The 21,402-nt window shown below is 34.1% G+C and overlaps 1 protein-coding gene across 2 annotated transcripts in view; it reads left to right on the top strand.

Annotated features, from left to right (window-relative positions):
* Positions 1-12,373, top strand: part of LOC127707827 (uncharacterized) — a 29,131-nt gene extending 16,758 nt beyond the window's left edge. The window contains exon 4 of one of the 2 annotated variants that reach the window (XM_052212577.1): positions 9,744-12,373. In XM_052212577.1, the coding sequence (XP_052068537.1) occupies positions 9,744-10,630 (887 nt within the window). In that variant the 3' untranslated portion in view covers positions 10,631-12,373. Of the gene's footprint in view, positions 1-1,278; positions 2,872-9,743 lie in introns of those variants that run through there. The other variant, XM_052212578.1, reaches the window with a different exon arrangement.
* The last annotated feature ends 9,029 nt before the right edge of the window (positions 12,374-21,402 follow it).

The following is a 21,402-nucleotide window of genomic DNA, read 5'->3' as shown; positions in this document are numbered from 1 at the left end:
AGCAATAATGTTCACCAAAGTAAGATCTACAAAAAAGTTAATATGACCAAAATTGTCAATTGACCCCTTAAGGAGTTATTGCCCTTTAAAGACAATTTTACACAATTTGTTCATCAAGTTTGCTAACATTTAAAAATCTTCTCCTCTGAAATACAGGTGAGCGATTCAGGCTCTTGAGAGCCTCTTGTTCTTCTTTCCCCTACACCACTTTCTTCCACCCACATATATTTATCAAACCTTAAGGTAGATTGGGAATCTTAAATAATTGTTGGGTAGCAGCATATATATGTCTAGTCTTCATGTATGAAACTTTTCTTTTTAACTGAAAAAAAAAGTTTTTGATAAGGTCAGTTTTAAAGGAACAGCTATTGATATTTCGATGATATTTGGTAAGGAGTTTAAATTAGCATTGACACATCTCATTTTCTGGGTGATTATTTGTCCCCCACTCTCTCAGTCATGATCTATTGACTTTGAAATTTTTGCTTTGCTAATACATTTGTAGATTATGTCACTGTAAGCTGAACCACAAATGGTAATTCAATGATATTTCATATGCACATGATAAGCAGTTGTAACTGTTGTACATGTATTAGCATAAACACATCTTATACATGTATGCATGGAGATTATTGGCCCCACACCCTCAGTCTGTAATTTTACTGAATGAATACTTTCGAAATAGGTAAATGTTTGTATAGAAAGCACTTAAAAAAATGTGTTAACACACTTAAATTTGTCTTAAAATCATCAATCACCAATTAAACAAATGTATAGATTTTTCTTAAAAATGGATATGTTGTCTGATCTATGGTTGGGTTGTTGTCTCTTTGACACATTCCCCATTTCCATTCTCAATTTTATATATGTTGTTGTAACATAAATTTCCGTTTTAATGATGTAAAATAATATTAGTGCCACTGACTTCATTTTTACGGTAAACATTAATGAAAGTCGTGTTCTATGTGAAAAAATACCAAATATGTCGAAACAAAGAGTAATGTCATAGCATTGTAAGCTGTTTTCAACATTTTTCACTACCTACTAGGTAGCTGATTGGTTTATACACAAAAAAAAGTCTTGTGTTCAATAGTAATGGAAATCAATTAAAAAGAAATCAGAATTTATTGATAAGAGAAAAAGTTATGTTCTCAAATTTTTATTAATTACATAATCAACATATGATTGCTTTTATTTTAGAAATTGATATGTAATAATAATATACTATTTTTGTAATGTTTTCAACTTTTACAACGTGTAATTTTTTTATTTTCTCAGAATGGAGTGTGGAAACAACAGGTTCAGAGGTTGATTTAGAATCCATATCTAAAGAAGATCTCAACAACAATCTTAAGCATTTCTATGCTGAATTCAAACCTAAATATCAAGAAAAAAGGGCTTCACGTATGCCAGAAAAATATGCATCTGTTTACCATAGAAATACATTCATAAATGTTCGGTCAGCTTTAAATCGTCATTTAAAGGACTTGCAGAGAAACATTGATATTGTTCGGGATAAAGAATTTAGGAACAGTAACAATATGCTGGACTCTACACTAAAAATGATGACCAAATCTGGACTTTCGCGTCCTACACAGCACAAGGACATTATTGAAATGGACGACCTCAAGAAAATAAGAGATTATATATATCAGAAGAGTTGTACGCCAGTAATCTTGCGTCTCCGTGTGTGGTATTTCTTGTCAATTCATTTCGTTTCAAGAGGGCTTAAGTTTCATCAACAACTCTTAAAAGATTCTTTTGATTTCCTCAAAGATACAAATGGAGATGAATATGTTGTAATTAATCACAAAACACAGCAAAAAAATGTTCATGGTGGAGAAACAAGTGAAACGGGGCCAGTCAATGAACGTATGTACGCAATACATGGACATAAATCATGCCCGGTTGCAGCTTTAAGGCTTTTTATTAAGAAAACAGCCCCAGAAGCGAAGACACTCTTTAACCGTTGTGTGAAGGACAATATTGTAAATTTAGATTTTGAATCTGTTAACGTATGGTACACTGCCCAGTCTCTTTCAAGCAGATTTTTTTCTAACTTTATGTCTGACATTAGCCGAAACGCTAAATGTTCAAAATTATATACGGCTCAAAGTTTGCGAGCAACTGCAATACAAGAAATGAATGATACAGATCATTAACTACTACACATAATGTTCATGAGAGGACATAAAACATGAACTACTACACATAATGTTCATGAGAGGACATAAAACATGAACTACTACACATAATGTTCATGAGAGGACATAAAACATGAATTTTCAATCAGAAGTTACAATTGCTACTGTTCTGTCTAGCAAGAAGAATCACTTTCTTCAACATTGTCCCATATTGCAACTTAGGCATGAAATATAGACCACAGTGACTGAATTGTTGCCCCAGAGCAATTTTAATGAACCTTTGGTACACCAAACTCAAGAAGGCCATACTGTCAGCACCTCAGACATTGTTCCCATGTCAGCATCTAACTTATGTTGTGTCATCTTCTGACAATGTTTACACTTAAAATGCAATTCCATCTTAAGAACCAGTGGACAAGTGGATGTTAAGCAATCAGCAATCAATCAACCATCTTAAGGTTTTATGACTACTAATAAACCATTTGCCAATTGTGTGTTTAATATTAACTCTCCAAAACTAATAATGAAGGAACTGTATGAATTGTGTCTAATATAATACAACTACACACATGATACAAGCTTTAAGGACATGATGGACAAAGATAAGTTAGATGCTGCTTAACATACATGACATATATACTTAATTTTATTATTAACTAACTATCATGACTATGTTAACTGTTTTTATTTAATTGGTGATAATTAAAAGTTATAGAAATTTGAAAAATACTTAAAGTTTATGAGTTATCTACCTTGCCTGCTAAGCCTAAATAGGCTTTCTTTGAAATCATAATGCAAATTTCCCTTCTATGACGTACAATTGATTGCAATGTGGGATAAAATTGCTTTCATATCAATGCAGGATACAGGATGCCTGCAGAAGTTTTGTTAAATTCTTTACTTTCAGTTTAAAGATCCATGTTAACCGACACAAAATATATATTTCATTTCAAAGATTTAAGTTCTGCCTTTCTTGCTAAAAAATGTGATTCCTCACTTTGAATAAATAGAAAAAGAAACAGCATTTATTTCAATATTATATTCAAATTTATATCTCTGCAACCATGAACCATAACATGTACATGTACTGTGGATTCATTTATTTTCGTGGGTACCAATTTTCGTGGATGAAGGAAAACTTGCGTGTTCGTGGATATTTAATTTCGTGGTTTTGACGATGTCTTCATACAAGCCTTAAGAAAATTTGTCATTCGTTGATCTTTTAATTTCGTGGTTCACCGATACCCACGAAATCTACGAAAATTGGTATCCAACGAATAATAATGAATCCACAGTATAAGTAATTGGATCATTTGTAACTTATGTAAATATTGCATTTTGGGAAGTAGGCATGTACAAGAAGAAGTAAAATAAAAAAGATACCAAGCTCCAATGAAAATTCATAATGGAAAGTCCCTTAATTATCAAATATATATTAATGGCAAATCAAAAGCTCAAACCAATGGAAAACAACTGTCATATTCCTGACTTGAAACAAGCATTTCCTTTATATATATAGAAAATGATGGATTAGATCTGGTTTTATAGCTAGCTTCACCTCTCACTTGTATGACAGTCATGTTGAATTCCATTATATTGGCAACTGTGTGAGCAAAACTAACAGACATACTAGTTATAGGTAAAAATGTCAAAAATTGGGTTCAGCAGTCAACATCCACCGTGACCTACATTTCATGCTTTATTGACTTTGTTTGAGTTTCAAACTTTGTAACTTACTAAGTTACTTTAAGTAATAAATTCATCTAAACTGTTTAAATATACATAATCAGGAATATTTCACCATCTTGTCATGAGGTCACTGTAAAATTGAAATTGAGAATGGAAATGGGGAATGTGTCAAAGAGACAACAACCCGACCATAGAACAGACAACAGCAGAAGATCACCAACAGGTCTTCAATGCAGCGAGAAATTCCCGTTACCTACATGTCATTGCTGCACTGACACTGGCTTTTTTAACATTTGAGACAATCAATTGGTAATATCTCTACAAATATAAGTATGATTTAGATTTCTTGCTTCAATGACCTATACTAAGTCTTTTATGTGTAATATAATATACTAATCATGTTTAACCCAGCCACATTCTATGTGCCTGTCCCAAGTCGGGAGATTGTAATTCAGTGGTTCTCTTTTGTTCCTGTATATCATATTTGTTTTTATATGACCACAAAAAATTTGTGTTCGTATAATGTTTAATGCCATCATGTCGTTGTCGTCCTAAGACACATTTGGTTTCCGAAAAACAACTTTAGTTTAAGTGAATGGATCTCTTTGAAATTTTACCAAAAGGTTCAATACCACAAAAAGAAGGTTTGGAATGATTTTGGGGGTTATGGTACCATCAGTTTAGGAATTAGGGGCCAAAAACAAGCATTTTTGTAGTTTCCAGACAATAACATTTGGGTTAGTGTATGGATCTCTCTGAAATTGTACCACAAAGTTCCATATCACTAAGGGAAGACTTGGATTGAGTTTGTAGCTAATTGCCCCAAATGTTCAGGAATTAGGGGAAAAAAGGGGCCAAAAACAAGCATTTTTCTAGTTTCCAGACAATTACTTGAGTTTAAGTGTATGGATCTCTTTGAAATTGTACTACAAGGTTCCATACCACAAAGGAAAGGCTGGGATTGAGTTTGGGGGTAATTGCCCCAAATGTTTCGAAATTAGGGGGAAAAAGGGACCAAAAACAAGCATTTTTCTTGTTTCCAGACAATAACTTGTGTTAAATTTTATGGAACTCTCTGAAATTGTACATTTTCCTGAAAAGAAAATAATCTTCAAAATTTCAAAAAAAAATTTGGGGGTTCAAAAAGTTTGGGGAGGGGAAGGGGGGGATTTAAAAAAAAAATTTGGGGGCTCATACCAAGCTCCAATGAAAATTCATAATGGAAAGTCCCTTAATTATCAAATATATATTAATGGCAAATCAAAAGCTCAAACCAATGGAAAACAACTGTCATATTCCTGACTTGAAACAAGCATTTCCTTTATATATATAGAAAATGATGGATTAGATCTGGTTTTATAGCTAGCTTCACCTCTCACTTGTATGACAGTCATGTTGAATTCCATTATATTGGCAACTGTGTGAGCAAAACTAACAGACATACTAGTTATAGGTAAAAATGTCAAAAATTGGGTTCAGCAGTCAACATCCACCGTGACCTACATTTCATGCTTTATTGACTTTGTTTGAGTTTCAAACTTTGTAACATGTACCATAGTTTGTTTGATTTTCCATTGAAAAAGTGTGAGGGTATCTACACATACACCACAGTTCCATGTCAGCCCTCTGATTGGTTTACCAGATGCTTGAAAATGGTCCTGTGGTGTATGTTAGATACCTCACACTTTTAGCCAGAAACTACAATGTAACACATTTTCTTTCCTGGAATATTTTTCAACCCTAAAACCAAAGTGTTGGGTAGTTGTTTCATTGGTGAATACCCCGTATCCTTTCTTTTTTATATAATAAGTTATAGTTACCAAATTAAAAAGTGTTGGGTATGTGTAGATACACCATAGGAGGGACTAAATTCCACGAGAAAGCTCTGCTTTCGAGTGAAATTTAGTCCATCCTATGGTGTATCTACACATAGCCAATCACTTTTTTATTTGGTAAATGACATGTGTCAAAGTTCACAACTGATATCACGTGATGAAAAGTGCCTTTCCCGCTGCATTATCAATCTGCGGGTTTCAGTCGTCTGAAATGGATGCAAAAATGGAGGTCAGTGACATTGACTTTTAAAACTTTTTCTACAACAGTAAACTGTTCGGGCTTAGAGGTGTGGACAAGCATTGGAATCTGTCCATGGACCAGTTCGAACTTGGAAATGATCAGACGGGAAGCTATACTTTATTCAAGGGCAGAACCAACAAAACGTACTATGGTAAGTTTCATTTTTCTTACAATTTTGTAATATTTGTGCTTTTATTGTGTATTTCAATTCGTTCTTTTGTGTATTTGGGTCATTGACACTTGACTGACGGTTTTCAGAAAATCCAGGTGTCTTCCTCGAGGTCCGCGCTACAACAGGTGCTTTTTTTATGGAAAACAATAAGGTAAACACGGGTATATTGTGTCGTGTGTATGCTTATGACATTTTACCCAATCCTGGCCATATAAAATTGTTTTATATTTCAATAATCAGTTTTGTTCAATGTATGATTTTTATGTCACTGAATGTCAAGACTTCATTTTTTCAGGTGGACTCTAATCAGTGGAACTTAAGTGCCAAAATCTTAAAACACTACCTTCAAAACCGTGTACTTTTCAAGATTTATGAACAGTATTTGAATATTGTACTTGATCTGAATGGCACAACCTGTTACCGGAGACCTATTGATTAAGGACGTACATGTAAAGTTTGGTGAACAGTCAGTAGGCGTTAACATATTATCTAATATCATGAAAACGGAAAATCGTGAACCATCAAATAGTGCTGGAGGAGGCTTTGGAAGTTTATTGACTGGATGCATGTTCAATTCTAATAATGGAAGTTAATTAAAATGTATATGTGTGATCAATTCAGTATTTGTGGATTATATTGAATGGTTTGGTGTCTTTCATTCAAAGGAATGTTTGTATAATGGAATAATGTGCACCTTTTTTCTTTGTAGTGAATTTGTTTGCATTATGGAATTATGTGCATCTTTTTTGGTAGGATTAGAGGATTTATATATGTGGCGTTCAGTCTCACATTTTTTTTAAAAAATAATACAGTTATTAAAATTCATTGTTATACTTATTATATGAAAAAGAAAGGATACGGGGTATTCACCAATGAGACAACTACCCAACACTTTAGTTTTTGGGTTGAAAAAATATTTCAGGAAAGAAAATGTGTTACATTGTAGTTTCTGGCTAAAAGTGTGAGGTATCTAACATACACCACAAGACCATTTTCAAGCATCTGGTAAACCAATCAGAGGGCTGACATGGAACTGTGGTGTATGTGTAGATACCCTCACACTTTGTCAATGGAATATCAAACAAACTATGGTACATGTATAACAATGAATTTTAATAACTGTATTAATTTTTAAAAAATGTGAGACTGAACTCCACATATATAAATCCTTTGATCCTACCAAAAAAGATGCACATAATTCCATAATACAAACAAATTCACTACAAAAAAAAAGGTGCACATAATTCCATTATAAAAACATTCCTTTGAATGAAAGACACCAAAACCATTCAACATAATCCACAAATACTGAATTAATCACACATATACATTGTAATTAACCTCCATTATTAGAATTGAACATGCATCCAGTCAACAAACTTCCAAAGCCTCCTCCAGCACTATTTGATGGTTCACGATTTTCCGTTTTCATAATATTAGATACTTTGTTAACGCCTACTGACTGTTTACCAAACATTACATGTACGTCCTTAATCTAGAGGTCTCCTGTAAAAGGCTGTCCCATTCAGATCACGTACAATATTCAAATACTGTTCCGTGATAATTCTTGAAAAGTACAGGGTTTTGAAGGTAGTGTTTTAAGACTTGGGCACTTAGGTTCCACTGATCTGAGTCCACCTGAAAAAAAATGAAGTATTGACATTCAGTGACATAAAAATCATACATTGAACAAAACTGATTATTGAAATATAAAGCAATTTTATTTGGCCTGGATTGGGTAAAATGTAATAAGCATACACATGACACAATATACCCGTGTTTACCTTATTGTTTTCCATAAAAGAAGACGAAGACACCTGGATTTTCTGAAAATCGTCAGTCAAGTGTCAATGACCCAAATACACAAAAGAACCAATTGAAATACACAATAAAAGCACAAATACTACAAAATTGTAAGAAAAATGAAACTTACCATAGTACGTTTTGTTGGCTCTGCCCTTGAATAAAATATAGCTTCCCGTCTGATCATTTCCAAGTTCGAACTGGTCCACACCTCTGAGCCCGAACAGTTTACTGTTGTAGAAAAAGTTTAAAAAGTCAATGTCACTGACCTCCATTTTTGCAGCCATTTCAGACGACTGAAACCCGCAGATTGATAATGCAGCGGGAAAAGCACTTTTCATCACGTGATATCAGTTGTGAACTTTGACACATGTCATTTACCAAAATAAAAAAGTGATTGGCTATGTGTAGATACACCATAGGATGGACTTAATTTCACTCGAAAGCAATTCTTTCTCGTGGAATTTAGTCCCTCCTATGGTGTATCTACACATACCCAACACTTTTTAATTTGGTAACTATAACTTACTAAGTTACTTTAAGTAAAAAATTCATCTAAACTGTTTAAATATACATAATCAGGAATATTTCACCATCTTGTCATGAGGTCACTGTAACCTACATGTCATTGCTGCACTGACACTGGCTTTTTTTAACATTTGAGACAATCAATTGGTAATATCTCTACAAATATAAGTATGATTTAGATTTCTTGCTTCAATGACCTATACTAAGTCTTTTATGTGTAATATAATATACTAATCATGTTTAACCCAGCCACATTCTATGTGCCTGTCCCAAGTCGGGAGATTGTAATTCAGTGGTTCTCTTTTGTTCCTGTATATCATATTTGTTTTTATACGACCACAAAAAAATTTGTGTTCGTATAATGTTTAATGCCATCATGTCGTTGTCGTCCTAAGACACATTTGGTTTCTGAAAAACAACTTTAGTTTAAGTGAATGGATCTCTTTGAAATTTTACCAAAAGGTTCAATACCACAAAAAGAAGGTTTGGAATGATTTTGGGGGTTATGGTACCATCAGTTTAGGAATTAGGGGCCAAAAACAAGCATTTTTGTAGTTTCCAGACAATAACATTTGGGTTAGTGTATGGATCTCTCTGAAGTTGTACCACAAAGTTCCATATCACTAAGGGAAGGCTTGGATTGAGTTTGTAGCTAATTGCCCCAAATGTTCAGGAATTAGGGGAAAAAAGTTTGGGGAGGGGAAGGGGGGGATTTAAAAAAAAAAATTTGGGGGCTCATATTTTTTTTCTTCAAAATTTTTGAAATTTCAAATTTTTGAAGAAAAACAAAATGAACCCCCAAAAATGATCAGAAATTGTACATTTTTCCTGAAAAGAATATAATCTTCAAAATTTAAAAAAAAAATTGGGGGGTTTTGGAGGAGGGGGACTTTTTTCATTTTTAGAATGATTTTGGGGGTTATGGTACCAACTTTTTAGGTCACGATCTGGTAAACTTCGGCAACAAACTCGAAAGTTGATTAGGTAGCTTGTGATCAACAACAACTGAATGAAATAATATTTGTTGATAATACGTTATAGATGTGTAATAAATATAAAAAAGTGCATGCAAGACTAAGTTAAGTATATATGCATGCATTGGTTCTGGGAACAGTATATCTAACAATATATATGTTCCTGATGGTTCAATAATCTGGATAACATTAAAATTTCAAGAAACTTGTTTCATATGACTTTAAGGAAGAAATATTATTGACACAGAAAACAAGACAGCAAATGGATGCAATATAAACAGTTTAACGTTATTCACATCCTTCGTTATTTATGAAAACTATGAATCAGTATGAATATTCTTTTTTTTTCCATTTTAGAATGGAGCAAAGAAACTTCGGGAGAAGATACGGATTTAGAAAATATATCTGCAGAGGATTTAAATGAAAAGTTGAAGTATTTTTATGCTGAGACCAAACCTATGACAAAAGCAAATGAAAATATAAGTTATAGACATGTGAATCCCACCATTTATAAAAAACATACAATGAAGAATGCTCGAGCTGCATTAAATCGCTATTTTAAAAATATTAAAAGAGACTTTGACATAGTAAGAGATTCTGCATTCAAGGAGAGTAATGCTTTATTAGATGCAAAGATAAAAATTCTCGAAAAGAAGGGTTTGTTATCCAAGTGCAGATACAGGGAAAATATTGACAAAGAGGAACTGAAATTATTGTGTAGATATGTATATCGGTCAAATTGTAATGCTCTCTCATTAAGACAAAGTGTATGGTTCTGTATTACAATAAACTTTCTTTCGTTGACTAAAGAGAACCAGAAGCAATTGAAAATAGATTCATTTGACTTTAACACAGATGCTGACGGTACAGAGTATGTTGTCATTAACCGTGAGACTATAAATCTTTTCAACTGTCAGGATTTAGAAAAGGAGCGCATGTGTGCATCACCTTGGAAGGCTTTCTGTCCTATTGCAGGACTTCGCTTACTTATTAGAAAAACTGACCCAAAAGCAGATTTTTTGTTTAATTGTCTGAGCAGAGAAGTTTTAACATCTACTATAGAACACAAAGTAGATATATGGTATTATGCAAAAACTGTATCAAAAAGAACGTTTAACTTATTCATGTCTGATATTTGTAAATCAGCAGGCTGTAGAAGCCTATATAGTTCAGGTTGTTTACGTGATACTGCTTTATTTTCTAATCAGGATCCAGATTTGAGAGCTCTTATGTATAATTTGTAAAAGTTAGGTACTCTTTTAAGAACAATTCATTGTTTATGAGTTTACACTCCAAGCTCAAATATCTGTTTATCATTGTAAATCCTTTTTTCAGGTTTTCTAAAATCAGCAGTGTTCAAGATGAGGAGACTTAATACAGGTATTCGAAATTTCGTTTGTTTGTGCAACAGAACATGCTCTTTGAATATCATACTTATTAAAGAAATCCCATTTACACATTTATTTTTTTTAATTATTTATTCATTATATTTATTTCTATAACACCAGATATTATTTTTGGGTTTTTTCAGGTAAAGAATTTGTTATGTTTTAACTGAGACTACTGTGTGTTATAGTTAAGTCTCAGGTTTTATTCATTAGCCCAGGCTGCTGGATTGAGAGCATATGTACATTATGTTAAGGATGTTCCCTACTCTGTTTCAAAATAACAAGTTTTTTAAAAGACTATTATAAATTGATAGTATATAAATAACGGAACTAAAAAAGCAGAAAAAAATGAAGGGTCCGTGTGCTTGTTTTTGAGATATAAATGCCGTTGAAAATTTAGCGGGAAATGATTCTCTCTAGATTTTTTATACTATTAACATTGGCACTGTTTTTGTCTCGCCTTGATGAAGTCAAAAAGCGAGACATAGGTATGCTGTTTCCGGCAGTGGCGGCGTCAACATTGTATTAGTTTGTGATTAGGTCAAGTGTATGGTGAACCACTAGTGGTAGGTCAATGATATTTGGTATAAGCATTGGCACATCTCATTTCCATGGAGATTATTTGACCCTGCCCCCTCAGTCATGGTCTATTGACTTTGAAACTTTTGCTTAGTTTACATGTATTAGTTTGTGATTAGGTCAGTTCAAGGGGAACCATTAGTGGTAGGCCAATGTTAATTGGTATGCAGTTGTATAAGCATTGGCACATCTCATTTCCATGGAAAATATTTGGCCCCGCCCCCTCAGTCATGGTCAATTGACTTTGAAACTTTTGCTTAGTTTACTTGTTTTAGTTTGTGATTAGGTCAGTTCAAGGGGAACCATTAGTGGTAGGCCAATGTTAATTGGGTATGCAGTTGTATAAGCATTGGCAGTTTGGCACATCTCATTTCCATGGAAAACATTTGGCCCCGCCCCCTCGGTCATGGTCAATTTACTTTGAAACTTAGTTTACATGTTTTAGTTTGTGATTAGATCAGTTTAAGATGAACCGCTAATGTTAAGTCAATGATATTTGGTATGCAAATTTATTGGCATTTGCAAGTCTAGTTACCATAGATATTATATAGCCCCACCTCCTCATCATGGTTCATTGACCTTGAAACTTTTACATAGTTTACAAGTTAATGTTTGTCTTTAGGTTTGTTTAAAGGAAATGACTTATGATAAGTCAATGGTATTTGGTATGCAGTTGTATTAGCATTTGCACATCTCATTTCCATGGAGATTGTTTAGCCATGTACCTTCAGTCATGGTTCATTGACTTTGAATATTTGCATAACTTACATGTTAAAGTATTGCTCTTTTAATTTCAACATTTGCATTATCAAAATTACAAAAAGGTGAGACATATCTCTGTGTTAACAGTTTATTCTATCAAAAACTATGAAAAAATAACAAGGATTTTACAAGATTTTCAAATATGGCTTTTTAAACTATATGTTATAAAATTATGAAAAGAAAAGTAGGGCTTAGTGGGCAAAATTTTTAATGGCACTACATGGATAAAACCAGAGGATTCCGAATATCTGACAAAAATTCAAAAACAAGAGGAGTGAACATCCTTAAATTTGGACTAAAATTATGATTGCAAGATATTCTGTTGGATATCCTGATTTTAAATGTATATTGGAAAAGAGCTTAAACGTTTTAAGATTTCAGTTAACCAATAAAGGAAACAGTAGAATAATTAAATTGTTTTAATTCACCACATTTTGTGAAAATATAACATCTTTGTTGATTTCTTATAATTATGCTTCTTTCATGGTTTAACCCATGAAGATCAATGAAATTTGTTGATGCAAATTTCGTTCTTGTTGAAATAACTGTTGTGATGGCCACACCTAGTTTAAATTGTGCAAAAAGTAAAAAAAAAAAAAAATACCGACCTCAGAGAAAAATTCATAATGGAAATGTAATCAAATGGCAAAATCCAAAGCTCAAACCTATCCAATGAATGGATAACTGTCATATTTCTGACTTGTACAGGCATTTTCTTATGTAGAAAATTGTGGATTAAACCTGGTTTTATAGCTAGCTAAACCTCTCACAGACAGTTAAATGTCACTCTATTATGATATACTGGGTAAATAGTACATGATGGGGTTTACAAAATAGAGAATAATGGGCTTTACACAGAATAATTAAATAAGAAAAAATGAAAAAAATTATAATACAGAAATTAAAATCTGTCCATCCATACCCTTGTACATAGAAAAACTTAATAATAGATGCCAATCTATCTATAGACCATATACTGATCGCTACTTAATATTCTAGGAGAACAACATTTATTTTATAGTTGTAATTGGTCTTGAATAAGCTTTCAGTAACTACACCCTCACTGAGATTAGTGTCTTTTATTTTTATGTGACTAGGTTGTTTTTTTGTGCTTCATATCAATCTGTTGAATTAATCCATTTGCAATTGATTTACAGTTTGTTCTTGTGTTGTGTATTAACACCACTGTCTCGGGTTGAGAGCTTAGAAACATGTTTAGCCCTACCACAGTCACTTGTTTTTCATTTATTGATTTGCCATAAATCAGGCTACTGGTTTTCTTGTTTGAAATGTGTCATATTTTGTCATGTCAGGGCATTGTATAGCTTTTATACAGTATGGATTTTTCTCATTGTTAAAGTAATGTTTGGTGACCTATATATGCTTACATTCACATCATTAGGACTCACCAGCAATCCTACCACATCTCCTTTTATACAAGTAACACATTATGCAAGTAAGTTTATTGATGGAAGCGTTTTTTCTGATAGATGATTGATTGAGTGTTGACAACACTTTTAGAACAACTGGCTAAATCTTGGCAGCTAGTTTAAATTGGTGGAAGAAGCCAGAGTGCCCAGAGAGATTTGATTTTTGGTGTTTTAACGCTACTTTTAAGCACCGCTTTTGGGCTAATTCGTGGCGGCCAGTTTTTATTGGTGGAGGAAGCCGGAGTACCCGGAGAAAACCACCGACCTTCGATAGGAAAACTGACAATTCTAGTCAATTAAGATTGGAGTTGAGTGTACCCGCACAAGCGAGGTTCGAACTCACAACCTCAGTGTTGACTGGCTAGTGATTACAGTAGTAACTACTTAAACCACTCGGCCACCGAGGCCCCGTGCCCAGAGAGAACCACAACCTCTGGCAAGAAAACTGGCAATCCAAGTCAATTCAGATTAGAAACAAACGCACCAGCTGCTATGTGTAGGGTTTGAACTCACCACCTAAGTGTTGACAGGCTAGTAATACAGTAGATGAATGACTTAGACCACTCAACAACCATAACCCCCAACAGAGAGAAGACACATATCTCATGAAGTGATAGATTAGCCACATACAAGTAAACTCCAGAGCACCAGCCAACTTAACAAGGGACAAAAAAAAAGGAGTTTAAACAAGCATTCTGGGAGTATTACATGGCAATACATTGTCCCCTACCGGTTAAAAATTCATTGTACTGGAACAAGATGCTAACTTGATCTATAACTTGTCATGGTGTAAACTATATAAGAAATATCAAGTCAATATCTTCAAGGATGACGAAAAAAAGTGTGGAAAACTGAGTATTATCTATACTACATATGCCTATAAAGAAAACAACACAAACGCAAATATCAATTTGCCGACACTCCGGCCCGCCGTATTTGATGGACGCCGGATGTAATTTTATAATAACAAATACAATATTGTTTCTATTAAACAACAAATAACAAACATGTTGTAATTCAATGCTTCTATACATTATAAATGAACATTCTCTCTTAAATCTTTCCAAAATATTTCCCTCACGGATAGTCGAGGCCGTCCAGGAAAAACCATATTTTGTTAAGTGGAAACCTGTATCCGACGACAATGCACAAGCCTATCTCAGGAAAAAGGTAGTCGGACCTCACCTTCTATAACGAGAGAGATGACAAAAAACAAAACTTCTTGAAATGAATACATATATACATATATATATATATGACTTAAGTTTAAGTCATGCACGTACGAACGGCGGCTAGAAAGTGACAAACAAATCAAACATACCTACATACCCGGATCTAAATCAACCCCTCTGATTGGACCATACGCATATTACCCATAACGTCAATACAATATTTTCCCGCTTTACTTCGAACCACGAGAAAATATTAGTATTATCTATACTACATATGCCTATAAAGAAAACAACACAAACGCAAATATCAATTTGCCGACAGCCCGCCGTATTTGATAGAAATTACACAAAGAACGGGGGCCAGAATAAATAAGAGCTAAACAAATATCATAAACCCAATTCCTTCGAGACCTGTAAACGTTTCTCTGTGGAGTCAACAATGTAACGATCTTTGCTAGAGTCTGACTTCCACCGGCCGTGTTATTTCAAACACCTCTCGTTTACGTTTGCATTTGCAGCAGCCGTTGCACCACCGGCTCTGAAAGAATGTAGGCCTATATTACAATTTGGTGAAACTAACCTAACTCTACCTAATAAAGCCTCCCTAGCCGCCGTATAGCTTAGCTTTTTATCTTTATCTATAAGTTTACAATTTTTGCCCGATCTGCAAATCTGCCTAAATAAATATTTATTGGAGTCAAAATCGAAATTGGCCAATTCTAAATATCTTATGAACATAACGTATGGACAAGCTATGGATAAACCTTTCGAAATGAGAATTTCGTTTCCTTGACGATACTGATCAGTTTTACTTTTGTTAATATACAAAATCAAATAATTGTCATGTATAACGACATCTTTAAATCTTAACGAACTAATTTCATCATATCTCAGAAAACCAAAAAAACTTAGTAATATCATTGTCAAATCTCTAAATAGAATTGCCGTAAACGTTATTGATTTTATTTAGGACATACATGTGTTGGCGCTAAAAGACGTGAGACGTTATGGCGTTTAACAGTGGACACGTTTTGGCGAATAAAAATTATCGGACACGTTTGGGGGTTTTGAAATCGGACACGTTTGGGCCATATTGAATATTACGGACACGTTTGGGGAGAATAGACACGTTTGGGGGAATCGGACACGTTTGGGGGGATGGACACGTTTGGGAGTGTTACATATGTTTCTGGGTTTTTACTCATTATGGCTTGCACGCGCTTTTATGTTTATGGGTTTTAATATTAAAACAATAAAATATAGTTTTCAGATATTGTGTTGTCTTTACAGATGTAAGAATCAAACGAGAACACAAGCTGAAACACAAGCTATACACTTTTGATTTCTCATTTGTCTCTATTGAGAAATTATCAGATTTATACATAAAATACTGATTAATGCATAACTACAATTAATTATGATTTTATTTTAATTAAATGATGTTTATTCAAACACCGTCATGGATCTAACAATCAATTATGATTTAATTAAATGATGTTTTACTATTCATACACAATCATTTAGGATTTAATTAAATGATGATTTCAAATTTTGTTATTGTATATTTTATCAACGGATTATAATATTATGGTAACAATTCTTTTATTTTTCCTAATATATATATTTAAAAAAAAATGAGGTGCCGAATTGTCTTGGTCCCGAAATGTCCGGATCCCGAACTGTCCAAAATGGATGCCGAAATGTCTTCGGACTTGGGTGCCGATTTGTCTGGGTGCCGAAATGTCTTGTTACCCTAAACTGATGCCTGTTAAGAAAATGAAAATTATAAGTATCTATGTTTTTCATTTAATATTTAGAGCAACTAATCTGAATTTTAAGAACTGCGAGCCAAATATACCGTTTTGACCCCTTCCTCGTTTAGTGAGGCTCTCACCTTGAAAAAACCTGTAATCTCTTATGAAAGATTTAAAATGACCTACTTGGTCAACTAACATTGGCAAATAAGCGGCAGATGTCCACTCAGGAACAATCAAAGTATGACTACCTTTATCCAGTATTATTTTGTTAATGGTCTGTGGGACCAAACGAGGTGGTGGAACTAACCAATTATTCTCGCCATCCCATGACACAGAAAAAGCATTAATGCCTGATGTACCTGTGCACCAGAATTTCGAATTGAATTTGTTGCATTTTGCATTGTAATCCTGTGCAAAGCGATCAAAAGTATATGGACCCCATAACTTATTCAGATACGTAAAAATCCAATCGTCGATTTCCCAATCATCACAATCTGATTTTCTACTTAGACTGTCTGCTTTATCGTTATGCTCGCGTGGTATCCATACTAAATTTAGTTTGATCTTGTTCTCTTGACAAATTTCATGAACAGACATAACGCTTCTGTGTAATTCTTTTTTCTTACTACCGACTTTCATAATGTGTGGTACATTTTTATTGTCTGTGTAAACTCTAATTGTCATACCATGCAATTTGATCACAAGATTTCTTAAAACCCTTTTTACTGATTCAAGTTCTCTCCATGTAGAGCTTTTTACTTTTTCAGTGGAAGACCAACTTCCGTATATCTCTATCGGTTCGTCCTCTGAACCTGTGGTCAAATGACCCCCGAAACCTGTTTCTGAAGCGTCACAAAAGACGTGATAGTCTTGAACTTCATTGTATGTCAACTGACATAACTGAGATCCTATCTCATTTATTTTTTCTATATTATCTAACCAAAACCTGCATTCATTTACAGCTTCGAGACTAAACATCACGCTGGAATTCCAGCATTCTCTTGTAAGTATGCAATCATACATAAATCTAGATCTTAAACGTGCAAGATCCCCTGAAACAGCCTGAGTTGAGATGATCTGTCCAACAACACAAGCAAGTGACCTTACTTTGAAATATTTCATTCCCTTTTCATATTGCTGTAACAGATCACTCAAAGCGCTTTTTAACTTGTTCAATCTTTTATCGGTGACTTTCAGTACACCCTCTTCCAAACACCAACAAAAACCTAACCACTCCAGTTTTTGTACTGGAGACCAATTACACTTTTCATGTGCTATTTCGAAACCAAAATGATTTAAATCATTCTAATCGCATCACTAGCGGTTAATGCCTCCGAATAAGAAGAACCTCCCCCTAATCCATCGTCTAAATACATAACTATTTTTTAACCCTTTACTTCTCCAGTGTTTTACGACTTCCCGAACTACTTTACTGAAAATATAACCACTTGTTGCCAAGCCAAATGGTAACACGTTGTAAACGTAAAATTCATCCCCCCATTTGAAACCAAGGTATGTAGTGTCGAAATGTGAAATTCTAATATGATGATATGCACTTTTCAAATCGTATGAAAAAATGTAATCTCCTTTGTTAAACATTTGTCTAGCTGTGACCGCGTCTTCGTATTTGTGACGAAATTTAAATAAATGTGGATTTATATGTCTGGCGTCTAATACCAATCTTAGTTTTGACCCATTGTTAGCTAGTTAGAGGGTTTATAACATGAGGTTGTTCTTTTACTCTGCTTATGCACCCTTTTTTCAACAACTTTTCGATTTCTTCCGCAACAAAAATCTTATTGTTGCACGCCGACTTATTATTTTCTAATACTACACTCTCTGGAATTGTTAAAAACGGAATCACATACCCGTTTTGTATAACATTAATAACGTGTTCGTTAGCACCTATCTTTGTCCAGTTATTGACATTTTCTAATAAGCTACCTACAGGTGATATACCTGAGTGAACACGATTACTATTAATCGTAGTATGTGTATTGCTAAGGAATGTTGTGTTGCGTAACGTTTGTTTTGAATACAAAGGTGTACTCGGACTACTACTTACGTTACATAAAAACATATTAGTACTTATCTTGTTTGTATGCTGCACCGTAGCATGTGGACACTCTCTCCTCCAATGACCAGTTTCACTACAATTGAAGCATCTTCCAGGGCGAAACATCTTGTTTGTATTAACTGGAATCGGATTCTCTGGAGCCAGTTGTTTAGTCTTATAAGGTGTTGGCCTTGGATCGGTCTTGCGTTTAGCCTTCTCTTTCTTTATCTTGGAATCGGCTCTACTTTGTGCCTTGTATATTCTTTTTTCATCTTCGGAATCTTCTGCCAAAGGATTTGTAGTATATTCGTCGACAACACGCCATCCTGCGTCTGAAGAATCTGCTAACTTTATGAGCTTTTGCCTTGACTTTATCATTTCCATACCTTCGTAAATCTTTCTTTTTGCGGTTTGGATGTTGTCGTTGTTCAAATTTTCTGATTCTAACTGGCTGTTAGCTTCGAGAACCTTCACAAAAACCTTCTTGTTGTGTTTATACTGTTCTTCATTGCCCCTTTTACGGAACTTAAAGGTCTCTGTCATGGTCTCGTCGATTTTGGCCAACTGTGACTCGGACAATGCCTTCTGGCTATCCTGGATGTTTTGCTGGAAACCATTTAATCGTGTGTCAAGCAGAGAAGTAAAGCTGTTCAATAGTTTATCTTGAGTTCCTAGTATGGCACTTTGTACTTCGGCTTGGATTATTTCTCTGATATCGGCGTCCATTTTAAGTCATGCACGTACGAACGGCGGCTAGAAAGTGACAAACAAATCAAACATACCTACATACCCGGATCTAAATCAACCCCTCTGATTGGACCATACGCATATTACCCATAACGTCAATACAATATTTTCCCGCTTTACTTCGAACCGCGAGAAAATATTATTATTTGAGTGAATTTTCTAATTCCAAGGACCATAACTCTGCAAAAAATCATCAGACAGGAACAAAATTCGAACTTGATCTGTAACTTGTCATGATAAAACAATATACCAAATATCAAATCAATATCTTCAAGTACGAAGAAAAAAAGTGTGGAAAACTGATTTGATGGATGGACAGACAGACAGACAGACAGACGGAGTGCAAACCTAAAGTCGCCTTCCACTTCGTTGGTAGGGAACTAATAAGCTCTACATTTAAACTGACATTAAATATTGACCAACCACGCAGAAAAATCAGCCACACAAATCAGTCTCTTCTACAATCAATAACTTCTACAATTGAATTATACTTTATTGTATGAAAAATATAAATATGTAAAAAACAATCTAACAATAAATTAAAACTAAACTGACAAGATCAAATTAAATATACTAAATATCATCATTTCATTTCAAAATAAATTGTTTAAAAAAATCAAGTATTTTGAAGCTAATAATGTCATACATGTAAAATATCACAACCATATTATCAGATCTGATATTCAATATCACATAAAATATAACTACCGGTAAAAACAATGAGAATCGTGTGTTGATTTCATGACCTCACTAAAGAATCTTATTCGTTTTCAATACTAAGTATTGGTTATACAAGAGTGCACACGCTGAAATGTCTCGCCTTCTTTACTAATCATTGATATTATGTTGATAGTCCTAAATATAAAGCTTTATTACAACTGTCACATAAACTTAACATTAACCAAGTAAACTAAACATTGACCAATGAACCATGAAAATGAGGTCAAGGTCAGATGAACCATGCTAGGCAGGCATGTACAGCTAACAATTCTTCCATACAACAAATATAGTTGACCTATTGCTTATAGTTTAAGAAAAACAGACCAAAACACAAAAACTTAACACTGAGCAATGAACCTTGAAAATGAGGTCAAGGTCAAATAAAACCTGTGTGACTGCCAAATAGATCATAAAATATTTCCATACACCAAATATAGTTGAACTATTGCATATAGTATTAGAAAAAAAGACCAAAACTCAAAAAACTTAACTTTGACCACTGAACCATGAAAATGAGGTCAAGGTCAGATGACACCTGCCCACTAGACATGTACACCTTACAATCATTCCATACACCAAATAAAGTAGACCTATGGCATACAGTATAAGAAAAACAGACCAAAACACAAAACCTTAACTATAACCACTGAACCATGAAAATGAGGTCAAGGTCAGATGACACCTGCCAGTTGGACATGTACACCTTATAATCCTTCCATACACCGAATATACAAGACCTATTGCTTATAGTATCTGAGATATGGACTTGACCACCAAAACTTAACCTTGTTCACTGATCCATGAAATGAGGTTGAGGTCAAGTGAAAACTGTCTGACGGGCATGAGGACCTTGCAAGGTACGCACATACCAAATATAGTTATCCTATTACTTATAATAAGAGAGAATCTAACATTACAAAAAATCTGAACTTTTTTTTCAAGTAGTCACTGAACCATGAAAATGAGGTCAAGGACATTGGACATGTGACTGACGGAAACTTCGTAACATGAGGCATCCATATACAAAGTATGAAGCATCCAGACCTTCCACCTTCTAAAATATAAAGCTTTTAAGAAGTTAGCTAACGCCGCCGCCGCCGCCGCCGGATCACTATCCCTATGTCGAGCTTTCTGCGACAAAAGTCGCAGGCTCGACAAAAACACAGCTATTAACAGATGGTACACATTATTTCATCCTGGATAAGTTAAGGTTAATCTAAAGTGAAATTAGTAAATAATGTAAATAAAAAGATGGCACAGCTGTCCATGAGCTTTGGAATGACATTGAAAAATATTGAAAATGGCACAACCAATAGATTTTGCTTAAACTTGCCTTTAAATTAAACTTAATTGATGTTTACCTTTTTTTTAAATTCAGGGATTACCCATGTCTTTCAGAAAGAAA

The sequence above is a fragment of the Mytilus californianus genome, unplaced genomic scaffold, assembly GCF_021869535.1.
Source record: "Mytilus californianus isolate M0D057914Y unplaced genomic scaffold, xbMytCali1.0.p SCAF_7, whole genome shotgun sequence".
Lineage (NCBI taxonomy): Eukaryota > Metazoa > Mollusca > Bivalvia > Mytilida > Mytilidae > Mytilus > Mytilus californianus.
Note: the sequence above shows the minus strand (reverse complement) of the source record. Positions and strands in the feature narration are given on the sequence as shown.